General features: G+C 22.2%; 2 protein-coding genes across 2 annotated transcripts in view; one reads left to right on the top strand and one right to left on the bottom strand.

Annotated features, from left to right (window-relative positions):
• LOC117174629 (dolichyl-diphosphooligosaccharide--protein glycosyltransferase subunit 2) overlaps positions 1-3066 on the bottom strand; it is a 35836-nt gene extending 32770 nt beyond the window's left edge. Inside the window, exons 1-2 of the mRNA XM_033363888.1 lie at positions 2966-3066; positions 186-388 (exon numbers count right to left, since the gene is read on the bottom strand). Coding sequence (XP_033219779.1) covers positions 186-388; positions 2966-2975 — 213 coding nt within the window. The 5' untranslated portion in view covers positions 2976-3066. The remainder of the gene's footprint in view (positions 1-185; positions 389-2965) is intronic.
• A 2867-nt stretch (positions 3067-5933) lies between these two features.
• LOC117174758 (DNA polymerase alpha catalytic subunit) overlaps positions 5934-23084 on the top strand; it is an 81778-nt gene continuing 64627 nt past the window's right edge. Inside the window, exons 1-4 of the mRNA XM_033364106.1 lie at positions 5934-6078; positions 9320-9520; positions 16196-16499; positions 16607-16925. Coding sequence (XP_033219997.1) covers positions 6063-6078; positions 9320-9520; positions 16196-16499; positions 16607-16925 — 840 coding nt within the window. The 5' untranslated portion in view covers positions 5934-6062. The remainder of the gene's footprint in view (positions 6079-9319; positions 9521-16195; positions 16500-16606; positions 16926-23084) is intronic.

Genomic DNA, 23084 nt, shown 5'->3' with positions numbered 1-23084 from the left:
TTCAATTTTTCAGGCTAGTAATTAAATTATGCATCAGTGTTATCGTCAGTAAGACTAATCAACGTATCACTGAATTTCAACATTGGCAATTTTCATCATTTGATAACTCGATATATTATTTTATCTTAGTGGGATTATTTAAATTAATCTTTTTTTTTTAGAAAAAAAAAAATATTTTGACGTACTGCTGTTTGGGGAATAGAATCTCCGGTCAAAGTGTATCCCAAAACGGCATAATGAACCGCAGATACGCTCTCAAGTTTGAATCCGGGCTCAATCACTTTCTTCAATCGAGTTCTGTCTGAATCAGATAGGTAGGAATTCGTCGAAGAAGGTGCCTCGGCGATCACCGAGGCGAAGAATAATGCCACCAGTGGCAAATATATATCTAAAAACAGATTTAATTCCCATTTTTTTTTTTTACTTTATATAAACAATCCTTAATATTCTTAATTCAGAATCGCCGAAAAACTGTTTTTTTTTTTATATTCCCCGACTAATTATTTCAGATTAAAATTTAAAAGCTTCATATTTATTTAGCTCAAAATAAAAATATTAATTTTCACTCCCAATTGACAATTTTTTAACAAGAATTGAGTTTTCGATCTAAAAAGATTACTTATTTTTCAAGAAAATGGTCGCTTTTTTAACAAAATTGTTGAATTTTTAATCTACAAAGTTAAATTTTTAAATAAACTGGAATTTTCGAACAAAAAAGATTCAACTTTTCGGATTGGAAGCTGAAATGGCTTCTAAAAAATTCTTTTTATATTAAAAATTTAACTCTGGTTAAAAGTTTCTTTAAAAATTTATCTTTTTTAGTTCAAAATTCAGTTTTTATTATTAAAAATGCAATTCTCTTAAAAAGTCAAATTATTTGGTTGAAAATTAAACTTCAAGAAAAAAAGTTGTACTTTTAGCCAAATAATTTAATTTTTTAATAGAATTGCATTTTTAACAATAAAATGTGAATTTTCAATCCAAATGTACGAATTTTATGTCAAAACAGACGAATTTTAAGCAAGACAGTTGAATTTTCAACCAAAAAGAGTTGCACTTTTAATCAGAGTTAAATTTTTAATCCAAAAAGAAGAATTTTTTAAAAGCCATTTCAGTTTTCAACCCGAAAAGTTAAACTTTCAATCAAAATTAATAATTAATATTTCAAGCAAAAACTATAAATTGATACCAAAAATAGATTAATCTTCAACTTAGAAGAGCGACTTTTAACAAAAAATGGAAAAATTAAATTTACAGTAAAAAAATTAATTTTCAACAGAAAAAAAAATTGAATTTAGTTGTTTTCCATCGAACATTAATTCTTGGCATGAAAAAAAACCAATTAATTTTTAACCGGCGATATGAACTTTCAACCACAAAAAATAGATTTTATACAGAGATCAATTTTCGCGAATAATCATAATTCTTTAACTGAAATAGTTAAATTTTTAATAAAAAAAAATTAATTTTTAACTAAAAATGTAACCAAAAACAGTTGTATTTCGAACTTACATTTTCAAGCTAATAAGACCTTTTTTTATGAATTTTCAACTAAAATGTTAAATTTTCCAACAAAAAAGACTAATTTTAAACAAACAAACGAAATTTCAAACCAAAAACATTAGTTTTCAAACAAAAAAAAAAGAAAAATAGAATTTTCAACTAGAAAAGCAATCAATTTTTAACCACAATTGGAAAATTTACATTTTAAGTTTAAAAAATTAGTTTGAGACAAAATAGAAAACAAACTTTTAACCAAAGAAATGGAACATTTCAACGCAAAAAAAGGAATTTTGAACAACTTTGTTCAACTTTTACCTTAAGAGTTGAATCTTCAATAAAAAAAGAGCAATTTTCAACAAAATTTCTACTAAAAAAGATAAATTATATACCAAAGATATTAAAAAAAAAAATAGTTGAATTTTCCGCCTAAGAATAACATTTTTGTCTACAAATATGAGTCAACAAAAAATAGGATTTTTTAACTGAAGTTGTTCAAGTCTTCAAAAAATTTCAAAATTATTTAAATTAAAAATGTAAGCTTTAAAATAAAATTACAAAATCGAAAATTTGTCATTAAATTTCCAATTGAAAGAAAATTAACTTACTATAAAAAGGGCAAATTTTCAACAAAAATGAGGAATTTTCCACTAAAATGATGAATCTTCGAATAAATCAATTTTAAACCAAAAACATTAATTTTCAAACAAAAGATACATTTTTTAACTGAACAAAAAATCAGTTTTCAACCAAAAGTCGATTATTAAACTAAAATGATGAATATTTAACAGAAATACTTGAATTTTCATCTAAAAAGAACAAATTTTCAACCAGATAGTTAAAGTGTTCAATTTTCAACGACAAAAAACCGATTTTTAACAAAATAATTTACAAAAATATTAATCAGTGTAGTCGCAACAATTTATTTTCAAATTGCCCTAATAATCTTGTAACATTTTTAACATAGAATCTTTTATAAACGGAATAAAAAAAATATTTAAAAATTTCAAATGTATCATCCCGGAGTTATAGTCTCATATAGAAATTTTCAGATTTTTTAAAAATATATCTATCTTTTCCAGGGGCCAGGATATTAATTCTAAAGAATTTAACGATTAAAATATTATTTTTACAAATATAGACACTTGATATTAGAAACGTGGGCGTAAATTCTAAAGCGTTATTCTCGCGGAACTTCGCACACACAAAGTTAGAGCGAAAATCCCAAGAAAAATATATTTCCAAAAAGCTTTCTACAAAATTATTAAAAATAGGTCGCATGTACACAAAACCGAAGGAAACGTATACCTAATTAAACATTAAGATCAATGAAGAACTGAACACGAGGTTAATAATCGCCTCGTTTTCACAGGCGGCTCTTTCGCTAAAGTTCTTTCCGGTTGCATTTTTTTGCTGGCAATAATTGGGACTATTTTTTATTTAGAAAGGAAAAATTGGTACTCACGATTCTTCATTTTGAGAAGATAAATTCTTTACTCGCCGGCCGCCACGTCGGCCCAAGTAACAAAATGGCTCTATCTGGTCTTCTTCCTCCATTGCGCGTGTCGAGAAAAATGGCAGTTTCGCTATACCGGAAATCGCTGGCACATATCTTGATTGCCACGCCATCAAACGATGTAAGCGCGAATCACGGTTTCACACCTTTGATATTCCCGCCAATTTTGTACTCAAACAAATGAGATTTTGAAATACGCAGTAAGCTTTAACTGCTTTAGTCAAAATTCGGCGAAAATTCAAATTGGGTAAATGAAAAACTGCTTTTATACTATACAAGTTTATAATCTAAACTTTTTTTTTATTCATAAAATAAAGTGTAAGTCATTTAGATTGGAAAAAAAGATTGATTATTTTAGGTACTGGTTAATTTTTTTTGGGTAGTTCTAAATTTTATTTTGTAGAATATAAAATTATAAACTAACAAATTCCATATTTTAGGGTTGAATATTCAACTGTTTTGTACATCGTTCCTCTTTTTGTGTTAAAAATTTCACAAGTTGGTTGAAATTTTGTTTTTCTTAATTGATTGAAAAACCTTTTCAGTTGAAAATTCGTCTTTTTGGTTTAATTTGAAATCTTTTTTGGTTAAAAATGTAACTACTGGGTTGAAAATTGAAACGTATTCTTAAACATTCATTTCATTAGTTGGAAAGTCTTCTCTTTGGTTGAAAATTTAATTATTCTGTTAAAAATACGTATTCTATTGCTGAAGATGAACTTTTTAACTCCAAATTTAAATATTGTATTTTTAGTTTAAAATTGATCTTTTTTCACATTTTTTATTCAAATTAAATTATTTTTTAATAAAAATTATACACTTTTCACTGTTTAAGTATCGGAACTAAAACATTTTTCGTTGAAAATTCGTCTTTTTTTAAATTCAAATTCTTAAAAATACATTGTTTTATTCTTTTTTTGTACTATTCCCTTTATGTTTGAAAAATTATCATTTTTAACTGAAAAATTAATTATATGCTTGAAGGATTAACTATTTCGCTACAAATTAATTTTTGTTGTTGAAAATTAATTAACTGCAGATGTCACTATTATATTTTTTGTTCAATATTTATCACAATCAACTACTTGGATGAAAGTTGAATTACTTTAATAAAAATTTATTTTTTTATTGTTGAAAATTGAATTATTGTTTTAAAAAATTTATTTTTGTATACTATTTCATTTACGTTTGAAAATTTAACACTTTTATCTGAGAAAACAATTATTTGGTTAAATTTGATCTACTTTATTCGAAATTCCTTCTTTTGTAATTGAAAATTGAACCATTTTGTTGCAAATTCGTCTTTCTTGGTCAACAATCAATGTTCTTAGTTTATAAATTAATTATCTTGGTTGAAAATTCAAATTTATATTCTTGGGAATACGCTTTTTTCTATTTGAAAATTAATTTTTTGATTGAAAATCTAAATATTCCATTTTTGGTTAAAAAATTATCTCTCTTAGTTGAAAATTCAACTAGTTGGATGAAACTTTCTGTATTTTATTAAAAATTCTACTTTTTCCCTAGAAAATTAATTTATTTGATTAGAATTAATCTGTTTGGTTGTAAATTCATTCCTTGATTTTAAAATGTATTTGTTTTAAATTATTGTTATTTTTATATTGTATTTTGTTGAAAAATTTATGTTTTTTATGGGAAAATGATTCTTTTTTAAATTTTCACCATTTTGATTAAGAATTATTGTTTTAACTGAAAAATAAACTATTCCACTTTTCGTTGGAAATTGATCTGTCTTTTTGGTATATTTGGTTAAAAATGCGTTTTTTTGTTTTTGTGGTAAGTAAATTTTTTAATCTGAAAATATAGAAATTTCGCTTTTTGTAGAAATTTAATACTTTTGTGTAAAAATTAATTTTTCAGCGTTTTTTAACATTCATTGTTTTCTAGTTTAAAATTCGACTCCTTCATTTATGGTAAAAAATTTAGTTTTTTAGTTGAAAATTCATTTATTTAGTTGAAAATTCTACTATTGTGTCGAAAATTTTTCTTATTAACTGAAAATGTAGGTATTCGATTTTTAGTTGACTATGTACCTTCTTTAGTTTAAATTTAGTGTTTTTAGTGAACAATTAATCTTCTGGTTTGAAAATTCATCTTTTTAGTACAGAAAATTGAACTTTTTTTAATTCGTTGATTTTTGGTGCAAATTTAACTATTCCATTTTTGGTTTGAAATTTATCATTATTAGTTAAAATTGAACTATTATGTGTAAAAAATAGAACAAAGTGGCAAAACACGTACTTTCATAGTTCTTTCAGTAAAAAATAATGTTATGTTTGTAAAAACTACAACTACGTAGGAAAAGTGTACCTTTTATTACATCTAATTAAAAACTATAGATTTTCATTATAAATGCCTATAGAAAAAGATCTCATTATTTATTCCATTTGAATTTTTTGCGGCACGTTCACTAAAGCAGCTAGCGCAACCTGGCGACTGTAAACTCCACCCTGCCAATTTTACCGGAAGTAAGTTTGAAGGTCGACTTGATTGGTTAAAAAGGTAAACATTCAATTTCGAGACAGATGGCGCCAACAATGAGAGCGCGAGTTTAAAAAATCTAACAATTTTTCAAAGTTTATCAATACATATTTATCAGAAATAAAGCCTTCTTGTGCATCCACATTTTTTCTTAATATTCTTACATTAAATAAGATAACTTATTCACGATTACTAATTATATTTCAGCGAATTTAAAAAAACTTGAAAGGATAAGTTAACCTTTTCGTCACTATTTTTCTATAACTTATAAGACTAGAAAAACATTTGTATTTTTTATTCGTTTAATAAATGTTTTATATTAATTAAGTAATGGCATATTATTTTGTCTGCTATGGAGATATCGATCTATCGAAATAAACATATCGAGAAACTCCCGCCAAAATATCGTCTGACCGCATGCATGTCGGATAAAAGTGTTTGTCGTTAAGTTTGTTTTTCCAAATTTATTTAGATTTTTTTAGTATTTTAATTTAAATCATCACTCATTTTATGCTAGACGTTTGTACATTTTTTATTTGGTGACATGGATGACTCCGAATGTAAGTAAAACAATTTGTAATCAAACTTTTTGACGGATGTCAACCTAACCACAAACCACCACTTGCAAGTTGCTATTGTTTTCTTGAATAAATTAATTTCAAGCAATGCAATAGTTGTTCCATAAAAATTTCGCACTCTTCATTTTCAATTAAATGCACTTGGTACAGGGTATTCTTTCAAAATATTTACGAACATAACCTCCGTAACTTGAATAACAGTGGATGTCAATAATCAATGTTTTTTTTTTAAATAATATACATCAACACTTGTTGCTCAAAAGATTTAGAATATCGAATTTTTAGTGAAAAAAGTGTTTTTTAGTCTTCTTTTAGGTATATATTTTAAGGGAAAGAACTTTAATGCGTATTGCGCATTATTTTGAAAAAAATAGTTTGTGGGGCAACTCAATCTTTGTTTTATTTTTATCTTATTGTGATCCTATATAAAAATAAATATTGTGGATTTTCTTCTATTTTTCTGAATATGAGATTTCATTTAAATATATTTTGTATTTTTATCATGAAAAAACAAATATTTGGTCAAAAATTGAACTACTTTATTCATAATTCATTTTTTCTTTCTTTTGAAAATTATTTTTTTATTCGAAAATTTTAATACTCCATTTTTTGTTAAAAATTGATCATTTTTATTTAATAATTTAAAGGCGAGCTATTTTATTAAAAATTCTTTTTTTTTTGTTTGTCAAAAATTGAACTTTTTTGTTAAAATATCTTTTTTTTTGTAGTATTCCATTTTTGATTGAAAATTCAATTTTCTTTTGTTGAAAATTTGTTTCTATTATTGTCCAAAATTATTTTTTTAATTTGAAATTTTAATATTCCATTTTATGGTTAAAACTTGATACGGTTTAAATAATAATTCAACTATTTGTTTAAACATTCATTTTTTGTTTTTGTTGATAAATAATGTACTAAAGATTTAACTATTTCGGTTTTGGCTGAAAATGTATCATTTTTATTTGAAAAACTAATCATTTTTTAAAAGTAGAATTACTTTATTAAAAATTCAATTTTTGTTTATTTGAAAACTCAAATATTTCGTTGTAAATTCATTTTTTTTTTTTTTGACAAGTAAATAACTGGAGATTTAACTGTTTCTTTTTTGGTTAAAAATTTATCATTTTTAAATGAAAATTCTATTGTTTGGTCGAAAGTACTTAATTTAAAAAAAATTTTGGTGTCGAAAATTGAACTATTTTGTTTGAAAATTGCCTTTTTTTGTTGACAATTATTTTTCTCTTAGTTGAAAATTCTTTTTTATCTTGTTGAAAATTAGTTTTTTAATTGAAAATTTAAATAATGTACTTCTGGTTAAGAAATGATTATTTCTATTTAATAATTCAATTTTTAATCACTTTTAATCATATAAATTTTTAATAATTTACTAATTCATTTTTTGGATGAATAGGTATCACTTTTAGTTGAAAATCAATTATTTGTTTCAAAGTAGAACTAATTTATTAAACATTCTTTTTTTTTTTGAAAATTGAACAATTTTGTTTAAAAAATGTGTATTTTTTGTTGCCAATTATTCTTTTCTTATTTCAAAATTAATTTTTTCTTGTGAAAAATTAATTTTTTTGATTGAAAATATGAATACTCCATTGTTGGTTAAAAATTGATAATTTGTTATTAACAATTCAAGTAATTGTTTGAAAATATCTGTATTTTATTGAAAATTCTACTTTTATTCGAAAATTAATCTTTGGTTAAAAATGATTCTTTTTGGTTAAAGATTAATTTATTTGGTTCATTCATTTTATTAGTTAAAGATTCTTCTATTTGATTGCAAGTTTAACTATTGGGTTGAAAATTCATTTTTTTTAACATTATTTAACTGAGATTAAACTATTTTATTTTTAGTTGAAAAATCAAATATTTGTTTTATGTTTAAAATAGAACTATTTTGTTGAATATTCGTCATTTTTGGTCGACAATTATTCTTCTTAGTGGAAAATCAATCATCTTGGTTAAAAATTCATTTTTTTGTGTTTGAAAATTTATTTTTTTTAATTTAAAATTTTAATATTCCATTTTGGGTTTAACTTGATAATTTATATTTAATAATTTAACTCATTGGTTATAAATATTTTTTTTTTTCACTAAAAATTATACTTTTTTTTTGTAGAAAGTTAATCTTGGTTAAAAATTATTCTTTTTAGTTGAAAATTAATTAATTTGGTTACCAATTCCACCATTGTGTTTAAAATTCATTTTTAATTGAAAAAATCAACCATTTGTTTTAAAATAGTACTACTTTGTCAAAAATTCGTTTTTTGTTGTTGTTGAAAATTGAACTATTTTCTTTAAAATTCGTTTTTTTTTGGTCGCAAAAATTATTCTTCTTAGTTAAAAATTAATCATCTGGATTGAAAATTCAACAAAGTTTTGTTAAAAATTTGTTTTTTTCTTCTTGAAACTTAATTTTTCAATCGCAAATTTTAATATTCAATTTTTTGTTAAATGTTGATCTTTTTTATTTAATAGTTTAACTAATTGATTTAAAATATATGTATTTTATTCAAAATTCTATTTTTTTATTAGAAAATTAATTTTTTCGGTTAAAAATCATTCTGTTAGTTAAAAATTAATTAATTTGTTTTTTTTTATTATATTATTTGGAGATTCTTGTCTTTGGTTACAAATTCAACTGCTGTGTTGGAAATTAATTTTTTTGTCGAAAATTAATTAACTGAAAATTTAACTATTTTCTTTTTGTTTCAAAATGTATCATTTTCAGGTGAAAAATCAACTATTTGTTTCAAAGTAGAGCTGCCTTATAAAAAATGTATTTTTTTTTTTAAATTGAACTATTGTGTTGGAAATAAATTTTTTTTACTATTCCATTTTTTATTGAAAATTTATCATTTTTAGCTGAAAATCGACTATTTAGTTAAAAGATGAACTTCTTTATTGAAAATTCATTTTAAAAAATTAAACTATTTTGTTTAAAACTCGTATTTTTTTATTGACAATTATGCTTCTTCAATGAAGGTTAATCATCTTGATTAACAATTCGTTTTTTTTGTTTTTTTTTTTAAATTAATTCTTTAATAGAGAATTTAATTATACCATTTTTTTTTAAAAATGATCTTTTTCAGATGAATATTCATCTGATTGGTTAAAAATTCTTGATTCTGAATCGAAATAATTATGTTCGATTTTTTTCAATTTGTCTAAATATGCTATTTAATTTGAGTATAATTTTTTTTATTTTTAGCATCCACCTCTGGTAGATCCAGGAGGCAAAAGCGCGACAAACCCGGGCGGCTTTCTGCCTTGGAAAAATTAAGACAATTAAAAGGTAGCAAGCACAAATATGAAGTCGACGAATTGGAAAATGTGTACGATCAAGTGGAGGAGAAAATATACAACAAAAAGGTTTTGGATCGCCAAACTGACGACTGGATTGTCGACGATGGTAAAATAAATCATTCTATTATCATCGATAAAGTCAATTTTAAATTAACTTTATTTTTATTTTATTAAGATTTTTTTTTTCTTAAATTGATAAATTTTCTTGATAAAATCATTCTCCTTAGTTAAAAATTGCACTGTTTCATTAAAAATGGAACTGCTTTCTTAAAAATTCTTGAATTCCTTTTAAATATTTCAAGGTATTTTTAAAGATTCCGAGAAATTTTTTATAGTTTTTAATAATTTGAAGTTTTTTTTTAGATTTTAGGAATTTTATAATATTTTAGTGGATTTAAAAGAATTTATTTACGGGAAGTGAGTTTATTCATAGAGTTTTAAATATGTAAGATTTGGAATTCACCCTGAATGCTTACTAATTTATCCTGAAATCTTCTGAATTCTTCTAAATTATTTCAATTTTATAAATTTCAATAGATTTTTAAACAGTTTTTTGTTTAACTCATCTTGAAATCTCTTGATTGTTGATTTTAATTCAGCCTCTAAATTTACTCAAGTTTTACAAAAATAAGTATTTTTTTTTTATTTAAATTTTTTCTCGTTATATTGGGATTTTTTATTTATTTATTAGTCACTTTTTTGGTTAAGAATCAATAGGGTTTTAATGATTTTAATAGATTTGAAATAATTTTTTGGAATTCACACTGAATTATTATTAATTTATCCTGAATTCTTTTAAATTCTTTGGTATTTTTCTTAATTTTTTCAAGTCACTTTAATTCTTCTAAATTTACTCAATTCTACTTGATTCAGTCGATTATTTTTAATTTTTAAATGTTTTTATTTAATTGATCCTGAAGTCTTTTAACCTGTAACTTGTTAATTTTGTTAAATTCATTGTTTTGTTAAATTTGGTTCAATTATTTTGAATTCGCTTTAATTTTTCTGAGCTCATTTCAAAGAATTTAAATAAATTTTTTCATTTTTCTAGATTATTTTCAATTTATTTGATCTTTTTTTGATTCACTTTAAATATTTACATATTTCATCTAATTGTTCTCGTTTAGCTTACATTCCTTTCAATTCATCTATTTTTTTCTTTGGTTGAAAATTTAAATATTTTGATGAAAATTCGTTTTGGTTTAGTTAGCAATTTTTTTAAAATTCAAAATGTAACTTGAATTTTTGTTTGAAAATTCATTTTTAACTCTTATTTTGTTGCAAATTGATGTTTTTCTTATTTATTTCTTATTTTTCTTCTTTTACTATTTCGTTGAAAGTCAATTTTTGTTGAAAATTCATATTTTCTGGTTGAAAGTTTAATTTTTATACAGGAAATTCGTCTTTTGGCTTGAAGGTTACAAAAATTTAGCAGAACTTTTGTTTTCTTGTGAAAAATTAATTTTTTAATTGAAAATTTTAATACTCTATTTTTTGTCCAAACTTGAGTATTTACATTTAATAATTTAACTAATTTGTTGAAAGTATCTGTATTTTATTAAAATTGATACATTTTTGGTAGAAAAATAATTTTGTTTAAAAATTATTCTTTTCAGTTGAAAATTAATTATTTTGGTTCATTCGTTTTATTAGTTATTATTTTTACGAATTTCATCTAATTGTTTTCGTTTCCCTTAAATTCATTTATTTGGTTGAAAATTGAACAATTTTGATGAAAAATGGTCTTTCGTTTATTTGACATTTTTTTAAACATAAAATATAACTTGAATATTTGCTTGAAAATTCATCTCTTAGGTTGAATGTTTAGCTATTATTTTGTTGAAAATTTATGTTTTGCAATTGAAAATTCAACTGCATGGGTATGAGTTGATTTTTTGTCATAAACGTTTATCTCTTTGGTTGAAAATGCAACTGTTTCGTTGAAAATCAATTTTTTTTTAATTCATATTTTCTAGTTGAAAATGCAATTTTTTATAAAGAAAATTCGTCTTTTGGCTTGAAGGTTAAAAAATTTGACAAAAAATTTTTTTTTCTTGACTCAAAAATCGTTATTTATTAAAAATTCGTCTTTTTGGTTTTTGAAATGTTTTTCTTAAATGAAATTTCATCTTTTTTGGCTAACTATCAACTATTACTTTTTTTTTGATTATCTTTTATGGTTGAAAATTCATTTGTTTCGATTAAAATTAAATTTTTTGTTGAAATTCAAGTATTTTTTAAAGTATCATCTTTAAAAATATATAATTCGGGGTGGCCACCCACCCAGGAAAATCGGAAGAAATATAAAAAAATTTCGGACCATTTTGCTATTAAATATTTAAAAATTTCATATTAATATCAATATTGAATTTTGAATTTAATACATTTTTGAGGTAAGTATAAAGAAATTTTGACTTTTGGAGCTTAAAATTGTCCAATTTCAAAAAATTAAATAATATAGAAATATTCTTTCGTACTCTTTATTTTAATTTTTAATTTCCAATGAAAGATCTCTAGATTTTTCGATTTTTCGTTGAAAATTTAAACAAATAAATTATTCCAAATTGTAAAATATTTTATGCAAAAATAAAAAATTTTTATTATAAACGCTAAATTTTTAATTTTTCCAATTCATAGGTTTTAATTTTTTAATTAAAAATGAATTGATTGAATTGTATAATTAACGGTTTAAAAAATATTCATTTTTAAGCGTTTCAATTTGCTTTATATAATTGAAATTCTTAAAGGTTTGAGTATAAAGAAATTTAATATTACTGTCTTTGGTGACTAACATTAAAAAAAAAAATTTCGCATTCGTTTAAGTTTTAACGTTGTGGAGTAAAATTTTTTTCATTGCTAACATTTCCCATTTAAAATTAGGATTTATTTAAAAGTTTTTTTTTCAGAATAATGCAACTGATTTTTTTTCGTTTAAGAAAGATTTGTTCAATTAGCTAAAGTGTTAAATAATAATTTTATTATGTAAAAAAAAATTTTATTCTAGAATTTCAGAATCCTTATGTATGAAAGATTTAATTTTCACTGATTAATTTTCAAAATATGCATCGCTTTTAATTTAAAGTTTATCAAATTCCAAAGTTTCCAATCCTTAATTATTTCATTTCAGTTCCTCTGAATTTTAAATAACACAATTTCCAATATTTCAATCTTAAAATATTAAATTTTTAACGTTTTGACATTTTCCAAATTTAATTAATTAAATTGTCCAAAATCTATCGTTTATTTTTTTTAAATTTCAGACGATTGCAATTAAAAATTCTTAATTATTGTTTCAAAAATATTTAAAGGCTTATATTAAAAAATTATTGAAATTCAATTTCAACGTTTTTTAAAGTAATTAGTTGAAGTGTTTTTATAAAAAAAATCGACTATTCGTACTGAAATTAAGGTGCAAATAGCCAAAGTCCAATTTAAAGCAAAATATACATTTTTGCAGATTTCACTGCAAAAATCTAGAAGCTTTTTAAGTAAATTGAAGGGCTTTAAAACAAAAAACATTTCCTTGTGATTTCTAGAAAAATTGAAATTGATTTGTATTTGGAAGATTTTAAGGAAATTTTTTAGAATTTGCAGAATTTTCTAAAAATTACAGGAAAAATTCGATTAATTTAACAAAATATTTACACAAGTTCGGAAAAAGTTTCAGAAATAATTTTTAATTTGAAAAAATTTAAAAGAACTTCTAGATATCTCAAGATTTTTAAATAAAATTTTACAGCTTTTCAAGGGTTTTTAAACTATTAAAGTTGAAAGTAATTTAAGTTGTAATTTGCGCAGTGTTTAGTTAAAAAAATTCCAACTTTTGACCTTATCTTAAAATAACATAATTGAAAAAATTTTAAAGTCATTGATTGCTTCTTTAATTTAGAGCATTGAAAATCATAATGTAAATTTATATTTTTGGAATTGAATCTGTATCTTTCAACTCAACTTTATTTATAAAAGTTACAAATTCTGAGTTTTTCAGCTTATCCTCATTTCTATAAAAAAACCTTTTATACGTTTTCATTTTTATTGAGCATTTAAATACAAAAATTTTTTATTAAAAAAACTTTTAAACTTACATTTTAAGAGTTTAATATTCATTAATTCCACTTCAAGTGCTTTATTTTGTAATTTATTTTTTATTACTTCAAATTGTAACATTTTTAGCCTTAAAATTCGAATTTTATAATATTATTGACCGTGAAAAATCTTTTCGAATCGCGAAATGAACGGGAATTTTCTTAAAAATATATCCTCCACCCTCTAACTGTTGGAAAATTGCGAAATATTTAAATGGTTCCTTACTATGAGAAAATTAAACCTGGAAAAAATTGAGATATCTGGAAAAAACCCTGAAATTCTCGGGGAATTTTTTTTTTACAAATTTTCAGAATAAAAAAAATGTGCAAGTTCTATTTCAACAGTTTTTAAAATAATTAGTTGTATTGATATTTTTTCCAATTATGATATCATTCAGTTTACAATGCATGATTCGAAAATATATTTTTTAATTCATTTTTTTCTTTTTTCTTTTTAAGTGTATATTTTTAGTTTCGAGAATTTTAAAGTGCAGTCTTGAAGAATGAAACAATTCAAAATTAAAAGCTTTTTGAGTTGAAATTTGCTGATAAAAACAGTATTATTTTATGAACCGTAAATATAAATTAATAAATAATTTTTTTAATGGATTTGTACTTTAAGTATTAATAACTGAACAATAATTAATTTGATAAAATGATTCTAAATTAGTTCAAAGTTTAAGAATTTCTAGATTGTTACTGTTTTAATTTGAAAGTCTTAGCCAATAAAAAAATGTAGAGGTGCGATTGAAAATTTAAAAACTATTTTCAACTTAGAAATAACATAATATTTTCGTAATGAAAGGCTCTTATTAAATTAAACATATTGTTTCAGTCTGAATTGTTCACTTTTCAACCCATTTAATTTGAAAATTTTTAATTAAGAAAAAAAATAATTATTTAATATTTAATAATATTTTACTGTTAATTTCATACGTGTAAATTCCAGTAAAATATTTGAAAGTAAACCATTTTAATTTTAATTGTTTAACATAGAAAGCTTTCAATTGTTACAATTACGAAAAGTTTTTAAACTTTTAACGTTACAATTTTCATTGTTCTATTTTTAAAATGTTTAATTTGTAAGCGAAATTGTTTAATTTTTATGTAAAAGTGAGTAGATTTTTTACTACTATTTTGAGAAAATCCTGCCATTTTTTTTAAACTCCTTAAAATCTTCCCGGGTCTTCTAAATATCTCTTAAAATTACTCTAATTTTCTCTAAAAATAATAAGTGTTAAATTGCTAATTATAAAACCAAATTTGAATTAGTTTTTTTCAATTCGCAGGATTTTCTAGAAGTTGTAGGACAAATTCAGTTAATTTTAAAAGACTAAAAAAAATTAATGCAATATTTTTAAAAGTTCTGACAAATTTTCAAAAACAATTTTAAATTAAAAAAAAATTTTAACAACTTCCAGATTTTTTAAGATTTCGGAATACAATTTTCAAGCATTTCGTGGATAATTAAACTATTTAAAATGCAAAACATTTAAATTCTAATTTAAGAGCTTTTAGTTTGAGAACAATTTAATTTTAAAATTTGATAAAAAATCGTTTTTAGTTTAGTTGACATTTTTTTGAACATAAAATATAACTTGAATATTTGCTTGAAAATTCATCTCTGTGATTGAATGTTTAACTATTATTTTGTTGGAAATTTGTCTTTGAATTTAAAATTCAACTGCAAGGGTAAAGGTTGATTTTTTGGTAATAAACGTTCATCTCTTTGGTTGAAAATGCAACTATTTCGTTGAAAATCAATTTTTTTTAATTCACATTTGCGGTTAAAAATACAATTTTTGTAAAGAAAATTCGTCTTTTGGCTTGAAGGTTAAAAAATGTAGCAGAATTTTTTTTTCTTGACTCAAAAATCGTTATTTATTAAAAATTTGTCTTTTTGGTTTTTGAAATGTTCTTAAACGAAATTTCACCTTTTTTGGCTAACTATCAACTATTACTTTTTTTGTGATTATCTTTTATGGTTGAAAATTCATTTGTTTCGGTTAAAATTAATTTTTTTTTGAAATTCAAGTATTTTTTAAAGTATTATCTTTAAAAATAGAAAATTCGGGGTGGCCACCCACCCGGGAAAATCGGAAGAAATATAAAAAAATTTCGGACCATTTTGCTATTAAATATTTTAAAATTTCATATTAATATGAATATTGAGTTTTGAATTTCATAAATTTAGAGGTAAATATAAAGAAATTTCGACTTGTGGAGCTTATTAATGTATAATTTGTAGTATTGTTTTTAGCCTAAAAAAACTTAATAATATAATTTTGAAAATTTTTTAAAGTACACTGATTGATTATTCAATTTAGAGTTTTAAAACTGTTGACGTCGATTAATATTTTTGGAACTTAATCAAAAATTTTGACTTCTATAATTTATGAATGTTAAAAATTCTGAATTTTGCAGTTTATCTGCATTTCATTTAAAGCTGTTCAATTAAAAAGCGTTAGTACCTTCGAGTTTATACGTGTAAATTATTGAGCATTTGAATAAAAAATTTTGAAATTGGAAACTTTTAATCTTCAATTTTAAAAGTTTCAAATTCAAGAGTTCCACTTTGAATGCTTCAATTTGTTTTTTATGACCGAGAATTTTTTTCTTCGATTAAAACGGTCACCCTGCTGAAATCATTTATAAATTCCAATATGAAAATAAAGAAAAAAAATGAAATTTTAAAGGGGGAGAGGGATACGTCGAAGATGGGAGAGAAATATTTGACGATGACCTGGACGAGGATAGTATACAAGCTGCAAAGCAGAGTAGTTCAATGGGTCCTCGAAAAAAGGCTAAAATTGCAGCAAAAAGTAAGGGAAGCATTAAAAATATGTTTATGAACATGGCCTCGAAAGTCAAGACTGCAGAAAAGCTCGACGATGATAATATTTTGGGAGATTTGATGTCTGAACTAAAAAATGATGAAAGTAGCCCAAAGCGAGTAGAACCGAGGATTAAAAACAAATTTGCAGTCGTTCCGAAAGCACCGTAAGTTCCCCGAAAGCAATATTGGGAGAATATCAAAATTTTAATTTTATGTTACAAATTTTACGTTTAAAAAAATATGTATTTTTAATTGTTTTTTATGGTAAAAGTCCTCCTCCGAGGCGTGCACCAGTTTCCAAACCTCAAAAAGTAGAAGAAATCAGCCCGAGGGAAGAAATCGAAGATGATGATGAAATGATGATTTTTGATGATCTGAGTACAAGTTCCTTTAAATCGAAAGCTGATAAATTGAAAGAGGCGTCGTTTAAAGAGCAGAGTCTCAGTCAGCAGATCGAGACTGATGAAAACGAAGATCTGAATAGGAACGGAAATCATGAATCGATTCAGGATTCTACTGAAACTTCTGCGAGTCAGATTATTGAGGATTCGAAAGATGAAGTCGAGGAGGCAAAGACAATAATCGAGGATGTAAGTCTATTTATTTATTTTTTTTATTAAATTACTTTTTAACCAGGAATCATTCAATTTACAAAAAGTAATTATAAAATTATTGAGTTTAAAAATTTTGCGTTTTAGGTCTTCATTTTTAAGCACACATTTTCAATTTAAAGAATGTGTAAATGCAATTTTGAAGTACTTAAAAAATTGTTAATTTAAAGAAATTATATTTTATTATAGTTCTTTTTGTTTATTTGCTTTATATCAATATTTAAATATTGTTTTTATCCCAATATAACTTTAAATTAATGTATACATAATTAAATATTTTTCTTCCATTTAAAATCCTATTGAAATATTGTTTCAGTTTAAAATATCCCATTTTTAACTCATTCAATTTGAAAAACTTGAATTAAAAAAAAAGAATGATTTTTTATATTTAGCGATATTTTTTTTTAATTAACGATAAATTTAATATTAGAAAATAAACAATACGAAACTTATTTGTTTAAAATAGAAAACCTTCAATCGTTAAAATTTTAGAGTATTAATTGTAAACTTTGGACGTTACGGTTTTAATTAATCAATTTCAAAAATGTTTCATTTTTAAGTGAAAGTATTAATTTTCCATTTATAAATGACAATTGAAGATTAATTAATGTAGCAAAAATCTATTTTCTTAAGTTTATACAAAAAATTAGAATAATTTTGTATTTTGAAAAATGTATTCTAAGGTAACATGTAAAAATATTTCGAAAATTACCAAAAAAAAGAATCTGGAAAGTTTAAATAGGTATTTTTTTTAATTTTTCATGATTTAAAAAAATATAGAAAAATTTAAATTATTCTAAAAGATATTTAAATTTTGAAAATTTAAAAATATTATTTCAAATTTAAAAAAATTTTAATTTGTTGTAGGATTTTGAAAGACTACAAGATATTAAAAAAAATGTTTTTATGATTCCTGGGAAAATTTTAAATCGGTTTTTATTTTTAAAAATTAATTTCAAAAGAATATTTATAAAGATATCCAAAATGTTCAAAAAGAATTTGGAAGATTTTAAGGCAAGTTTTTTTAATTTAGGAGAATTAAAAAAAAATAATTAGGAAAAATTCGAATCATTATAATAGATATTTAAACATTCTAAAAAAATTTTAATACTAATTTAAAATTTGTAAAGTTTCGAAAAGAACCTTTTTAAGGATTTTTGAAGGATATAAGGTAATGAGAAAATTATTTTAAGATTCCTGGGAAAATTTAGAATGAATTTTTATTTTACAAAATTTATTTTAAACGAATATTGGAAAAAATGTCAAAGCATTTCAACAGAATTTCAAAATTGTCAAGAAATAATCTAGAAGATTTTAATATGCAATTTTTTTAAGTTTTCATGATTTTGAAAAAAATTGTAGGAAAAATACGATTTATCTTAACAGACATTTGAAAGTTTTGAACCTTTTTTTTTTTAACAAGATGCATATTTCTGAATATATCGAATTCAACTTAAAAGTCTCGAAAAGAAAAGAAAAAATTAATCTAAAAAAATTTTAATCAAACTTTAGATTTTTGAAGATTTTGATACAATGTTTTGAAACTTTTTAAGAATTTGGAAAGGTTTCAAGATAATAAACAAAATTCTTCCTGGAAAATTTTTTTATTTATTTTTTTTTTTTGAAAAATTAATTTCACAAGCATATTTCTAAAGATTTCTAAAATTATCAAAAGGAATCTCGATGATTTAAGGGCCATTTTTTTTTATTTTGTAAAATTAACAAAAACGAATTGGGAAAAATTCCAATTATTTATATAGATATTTAAATTTTCTGTAAACTTTTAATAATAATTAAAAATTTGAAAATATTTTGAATAATTTTATACAAAATATAGATTTTTAAAGATTTACAAATAAAATTGTGAAGCTTTTTAAGAATTTGGAAATTATTAAAGATGATAAAACTTTGTTTAAAAAGATTTCGGGGGAAATTTTAAATCATTTTTTATTTTACAAAATTTATTTTAAGAGAATATTTAAATAGATTCCAATAGATTTTAAAAGAGTTTCAAAATATTAAAAAAAGAATCTGGAAGATTGTAATAGGCAATAGTTTAAATTTTTCATAATTTAAAATTTTTTTAAGGAAAAATACGACTTATTTTTAAAGATATTTGAGTTTTAATATTTTTTAAACAAAATGAAGATTTTTCAAGATTTCGAAATAATATTTTGAAGCTTTTTAAAGTTTTTGAAAGTATGGAAGTTCAAACTCAAGTTTTCTTAAGATTCCTTGAAAAATTTTTAATGATTTTTTAATTTACAAATATATTTTGAAAAAATATTTTTAAAATTTTCAATCGATTTTCAAAGATTTTCGAAATTAAAAAAAAAAGGAATTTGGAAGATTTCAATTAGCAATTTTTAAAAATTTGAATTATTTTTACAAAATCTGAGGAAAAATTCGAATGGTCTCATAAGATATTAAAAAGTTTTAACAAAACATTTTTAAATTGACAAAATTTAAATCAAATTTAGGTTTTTGAAGATTTTTAACAAATTTTAAAGCTTTTTAAGAATCTGGAGCGGTATGAAGATAATAAAGACTTACCTTCCTGGGAAAATTTTCTATAATTTTTTATTTTTTAAAAATTAATTTCAAGAGAACATTTCTAAAGATTTCCAAAATTTTCAAAAATAATCTCAATGATTTTAGGACGATTTTTTTATTTTGCAGGATTACAAAAAATAATAAGAAAAAATACGAATTATTTGAATAAATATTTAAATTTTCTGAATAAAATTATAAAAATTTAATACAAAATATAGATTTTTGAAGATTTAGAAATAAAATGTTGAAGCTTTTTCAGAAATTTGAAAGAATTAAACATAATCACAAAAGATGCTTAGAATTTCTGGGAAAATTTTGAATAATTTTTTATTTTACATAATTTATTTTAAGAGAATATTTAAAAAGATTCCAATAGATTTTGAAAGATTTTCAAAATTGTCGAAAAATAATCTAGAAGAATCTAGCAGATTTTAATAGGCAATTGTTTAAATTTTTCATGATTTAAAATTTTGTTAAGAAAAATACGATTAATTTTTGAAGATGTTTAAAAGTTTTTAGATTTTTTCAACACAATGTAGATTTTTTAAGATTTTGAAATAAAATTTTAAAGCTTTTTGAGAATTTTGAAAGGTTTGAAGATAATGAAAATGTTCGTGAAATTCCTGGGAAAATATTTCCAAAAATGTAAAAAAAAAATTGAATATTTTAAGGTTATTTTTTAGTTTTGTTTGATTAAAAAAAATGTTAGGTCAAATTCGAATGACTTATAAGATGCATTCGAAAAGATTGAAGATACTAAACAAATGTTCTTAAGACTCTTAAGAAATTTTTTATAATTTATTATTATGAAAAATGAATTTTAAGCGAATATTTAAAAAACTTTCAAAGGATTTCCAAATTTGTCAAAAAAGAATCTAGAAGATTTTAAGGCCCGTTTTTTAGAAGATTTTGAAATACAAATTTGGAGCTTTTTAAGGATTTTAAAAGAATTGAAGATAATAATAAATGTTCTTAAGATTCCTGAGAATATTTAGAAAGATTTCAAAATATTTTAAAAGAATTCCAAAATTGTCAAAAAATAATTTAAAAGATTTTAAGCCAATTATTATCATTTTTCATGATTTTGTTTTTAGATTTTTAGGAAAAATTCGAATTATTTTAAAAGAAATTTAAATATTTTGAAAATAAAAATAATATCAATTTTTTTAAATGTAAACAAAATGAAAATTTTTGGAGATTTCGAAAAAAAATGTTGAACCTTCTTAAGGATTTTGAAAGGATTGAAGGATTGGAGACAATAAAAAATATTCATAAGATTCCTGAGAACAATTTTTATGATGTTTTTATTGTTTAAAATTTATTTTAACAGAATATTTAAAAAGATTTCAAAACTTTTAAAACAATTTCTAAAATTGTCAAAAACGAATTTTAAAGTTTTTAAGCCAATTATTATAATTTTTTATGGGTTGTAACAATTTTTAGGAAAAAATCAAATTATTTTGAAAAAAACATTTAAAATTTTAAAAACATAAAAAAAGATCAATTTTTAAAAAATGTAAAGAAAATGTTTAGTTCTGAAGATTTTGAAGTAAAATATTAAAATATTTCAAGATAATAAAAAATTTTTCTTATAGTTCCTGAGATAATTTTTTTATAGTTTCTTATTCAAAAAAAATTGTTACCAAATAATATTGAAAAAGATTTCCAAAATTGTGAAACAAGAAATTAGAAAATTTTAAGACAACTTTTCATGATTTAAAAAAAAATGAGGAAAAATTTGAATTATTTTGAAAGATATATAAAAGGTTTTAAACATTTTTTCTAATAATTTCAAATTTTTAATTATTTTTATATTTGTTTGAATTAATTTTAATCCTTTGAAGCATGCATTTTTTTCTTACATAGGAATTGTTTGAAACTTCATTCACGGCAGGCTTTTGTGCTTGCTAATTTTTTCATTTTGTTTATTTATAAAAACCATCCCGTTAAAATTTTTCTTTCAAATTATAATAGTTTTAAATTAAAAAGCATTTAATTTAAAATTGTTGTACAATTTGCATAAAATTTATTAAGTATAAAATATTGATTAAAAATTTCGGAATTAAATTTTTCCATCCTTGAATATTGAAATTTTAAAATTCAAAAGTGCTTTAATTGGCAATTCAGTTTTGATTACTGTAAATTGAAAAGATTTTCAGCGATAAGAGTTAAAATTCTTTAATTCCAATGACCATGCAAAAATTTTCCGAACCGGGAATGAACCTGGAATTTTTTCCTCAAATGGTGAATCTAAATAAATAGTTGAATTTTCACATATGTAGTTTAATTTTTAATCAAAAAGTAGAAGTTTCTACCTAAAAGACAAATTTATTGGAAAAAAATTAATTTTTCAGCTAAAGATTTGAATGTTTTAGAAAATAGCTGACTTTTAAATTAAATAAGATAGATACATTTTTAACAATCAATTTTATTTTCAATCAAGAAAGATAAAGTTTCAAGGAAATGCTTAATTTTTAATTAAAAAAAAAGGAATTTTTCATCAAGCAAATTGATGTTCAACCAAAAAAGATGAATTTTCGACGAAATTGTTGAACTTTTAAACAGAAAATATTATTTTTCAACAAAAAAGTTAATTTTCTATTAAATGGTTAAATTTACAAATAAATGGTTTATTTTTTAACAAAACAGTTGAATTTTTTACCTAACTGTTAAATGTTCAACAACAAAAGTTAATTTTCTACCAAATTGTTGATTTTTTTAAACAAAATACATGAATTGTAAACCAGATAGTAATTAAATTTTCAACAAAAAATATGAAATTTCAACCAAAAAACGAATTTTCTTAACTACGAAAATAAATTTTTACCAAAAAACACGAATTTCGAAACAAATAGTTGAAGTTTCAGATAAAAAAGGTAAATTTTTAAACCATAATTTTCAATTTAAAAATATACGTTTTCAGAAAAAAATAGAATATTGAAATTTTCAATCACAAAAATTTATTATCAAGCAAATTTTAAACAAAATAATTAAATTTTCAATCAAAGAGATGAATCTTCAACCTAGTAATTGAATTTTTTACCGCAAAAGATGATTTTTTAACAAAAAAATTCAATTTTCATCTAAATAATTAAATTTGTAACCAAATAGTAGAATAGTTTAAAAAACGAGATGAATTCCGAATGAAAAATATAATAGTAGACCTTTCAACTGAAACAAAAATTAACTTTCAACCAAATAATTGAATTTTTTGCCACAAGACGTCATGTTTAAAAAAAATGTTAATTTTCAACAAAATAATTAAATTTGCATCCAAACACCTGAGTTTTTCACTAAAGAAATACATTTATTACCAAAAATAAAATATTAACATGTGCAGCTAGTAAAATAAATTTTCAACGAAATCTTTAAATTTAAAACAAAATATTTAAATTTTCGACCACATAAATTAATTTTTAATCAAAAAGATGAAGTTTCAACTAATGAGAGTACTCTTTATAAAAAATACGGATTTTTAATAAATAGTTGCATTTTCACCTAAAACAGATCAATTTTAAACTGTAAATAAAATAATTAAATTTTCAGTAAATTAACTAAATTTCCAATAAAATCAAAGTCATTTTT

The sequence above is a fragment of the Belonocnema kinseyi genome, chromosome 6 (genome assembly GCF_010883055.1).
Source record: "Belonocnema kinseyi isolate 2016_QV_RU_SX_M_011 chromosome 6, B_treatae_v1, whole genome shotgun sequence".
NCBI classification, from domain to species: Eukaryota; Metazoa; Arthropoda; class Insecta; order Hymenoptera; family Cynipidae; genus Belonocnema; species Belonocnema kinseyi.
This window is presented reverse-complemented; position numbering and strand designations above follow the sequence as displayed.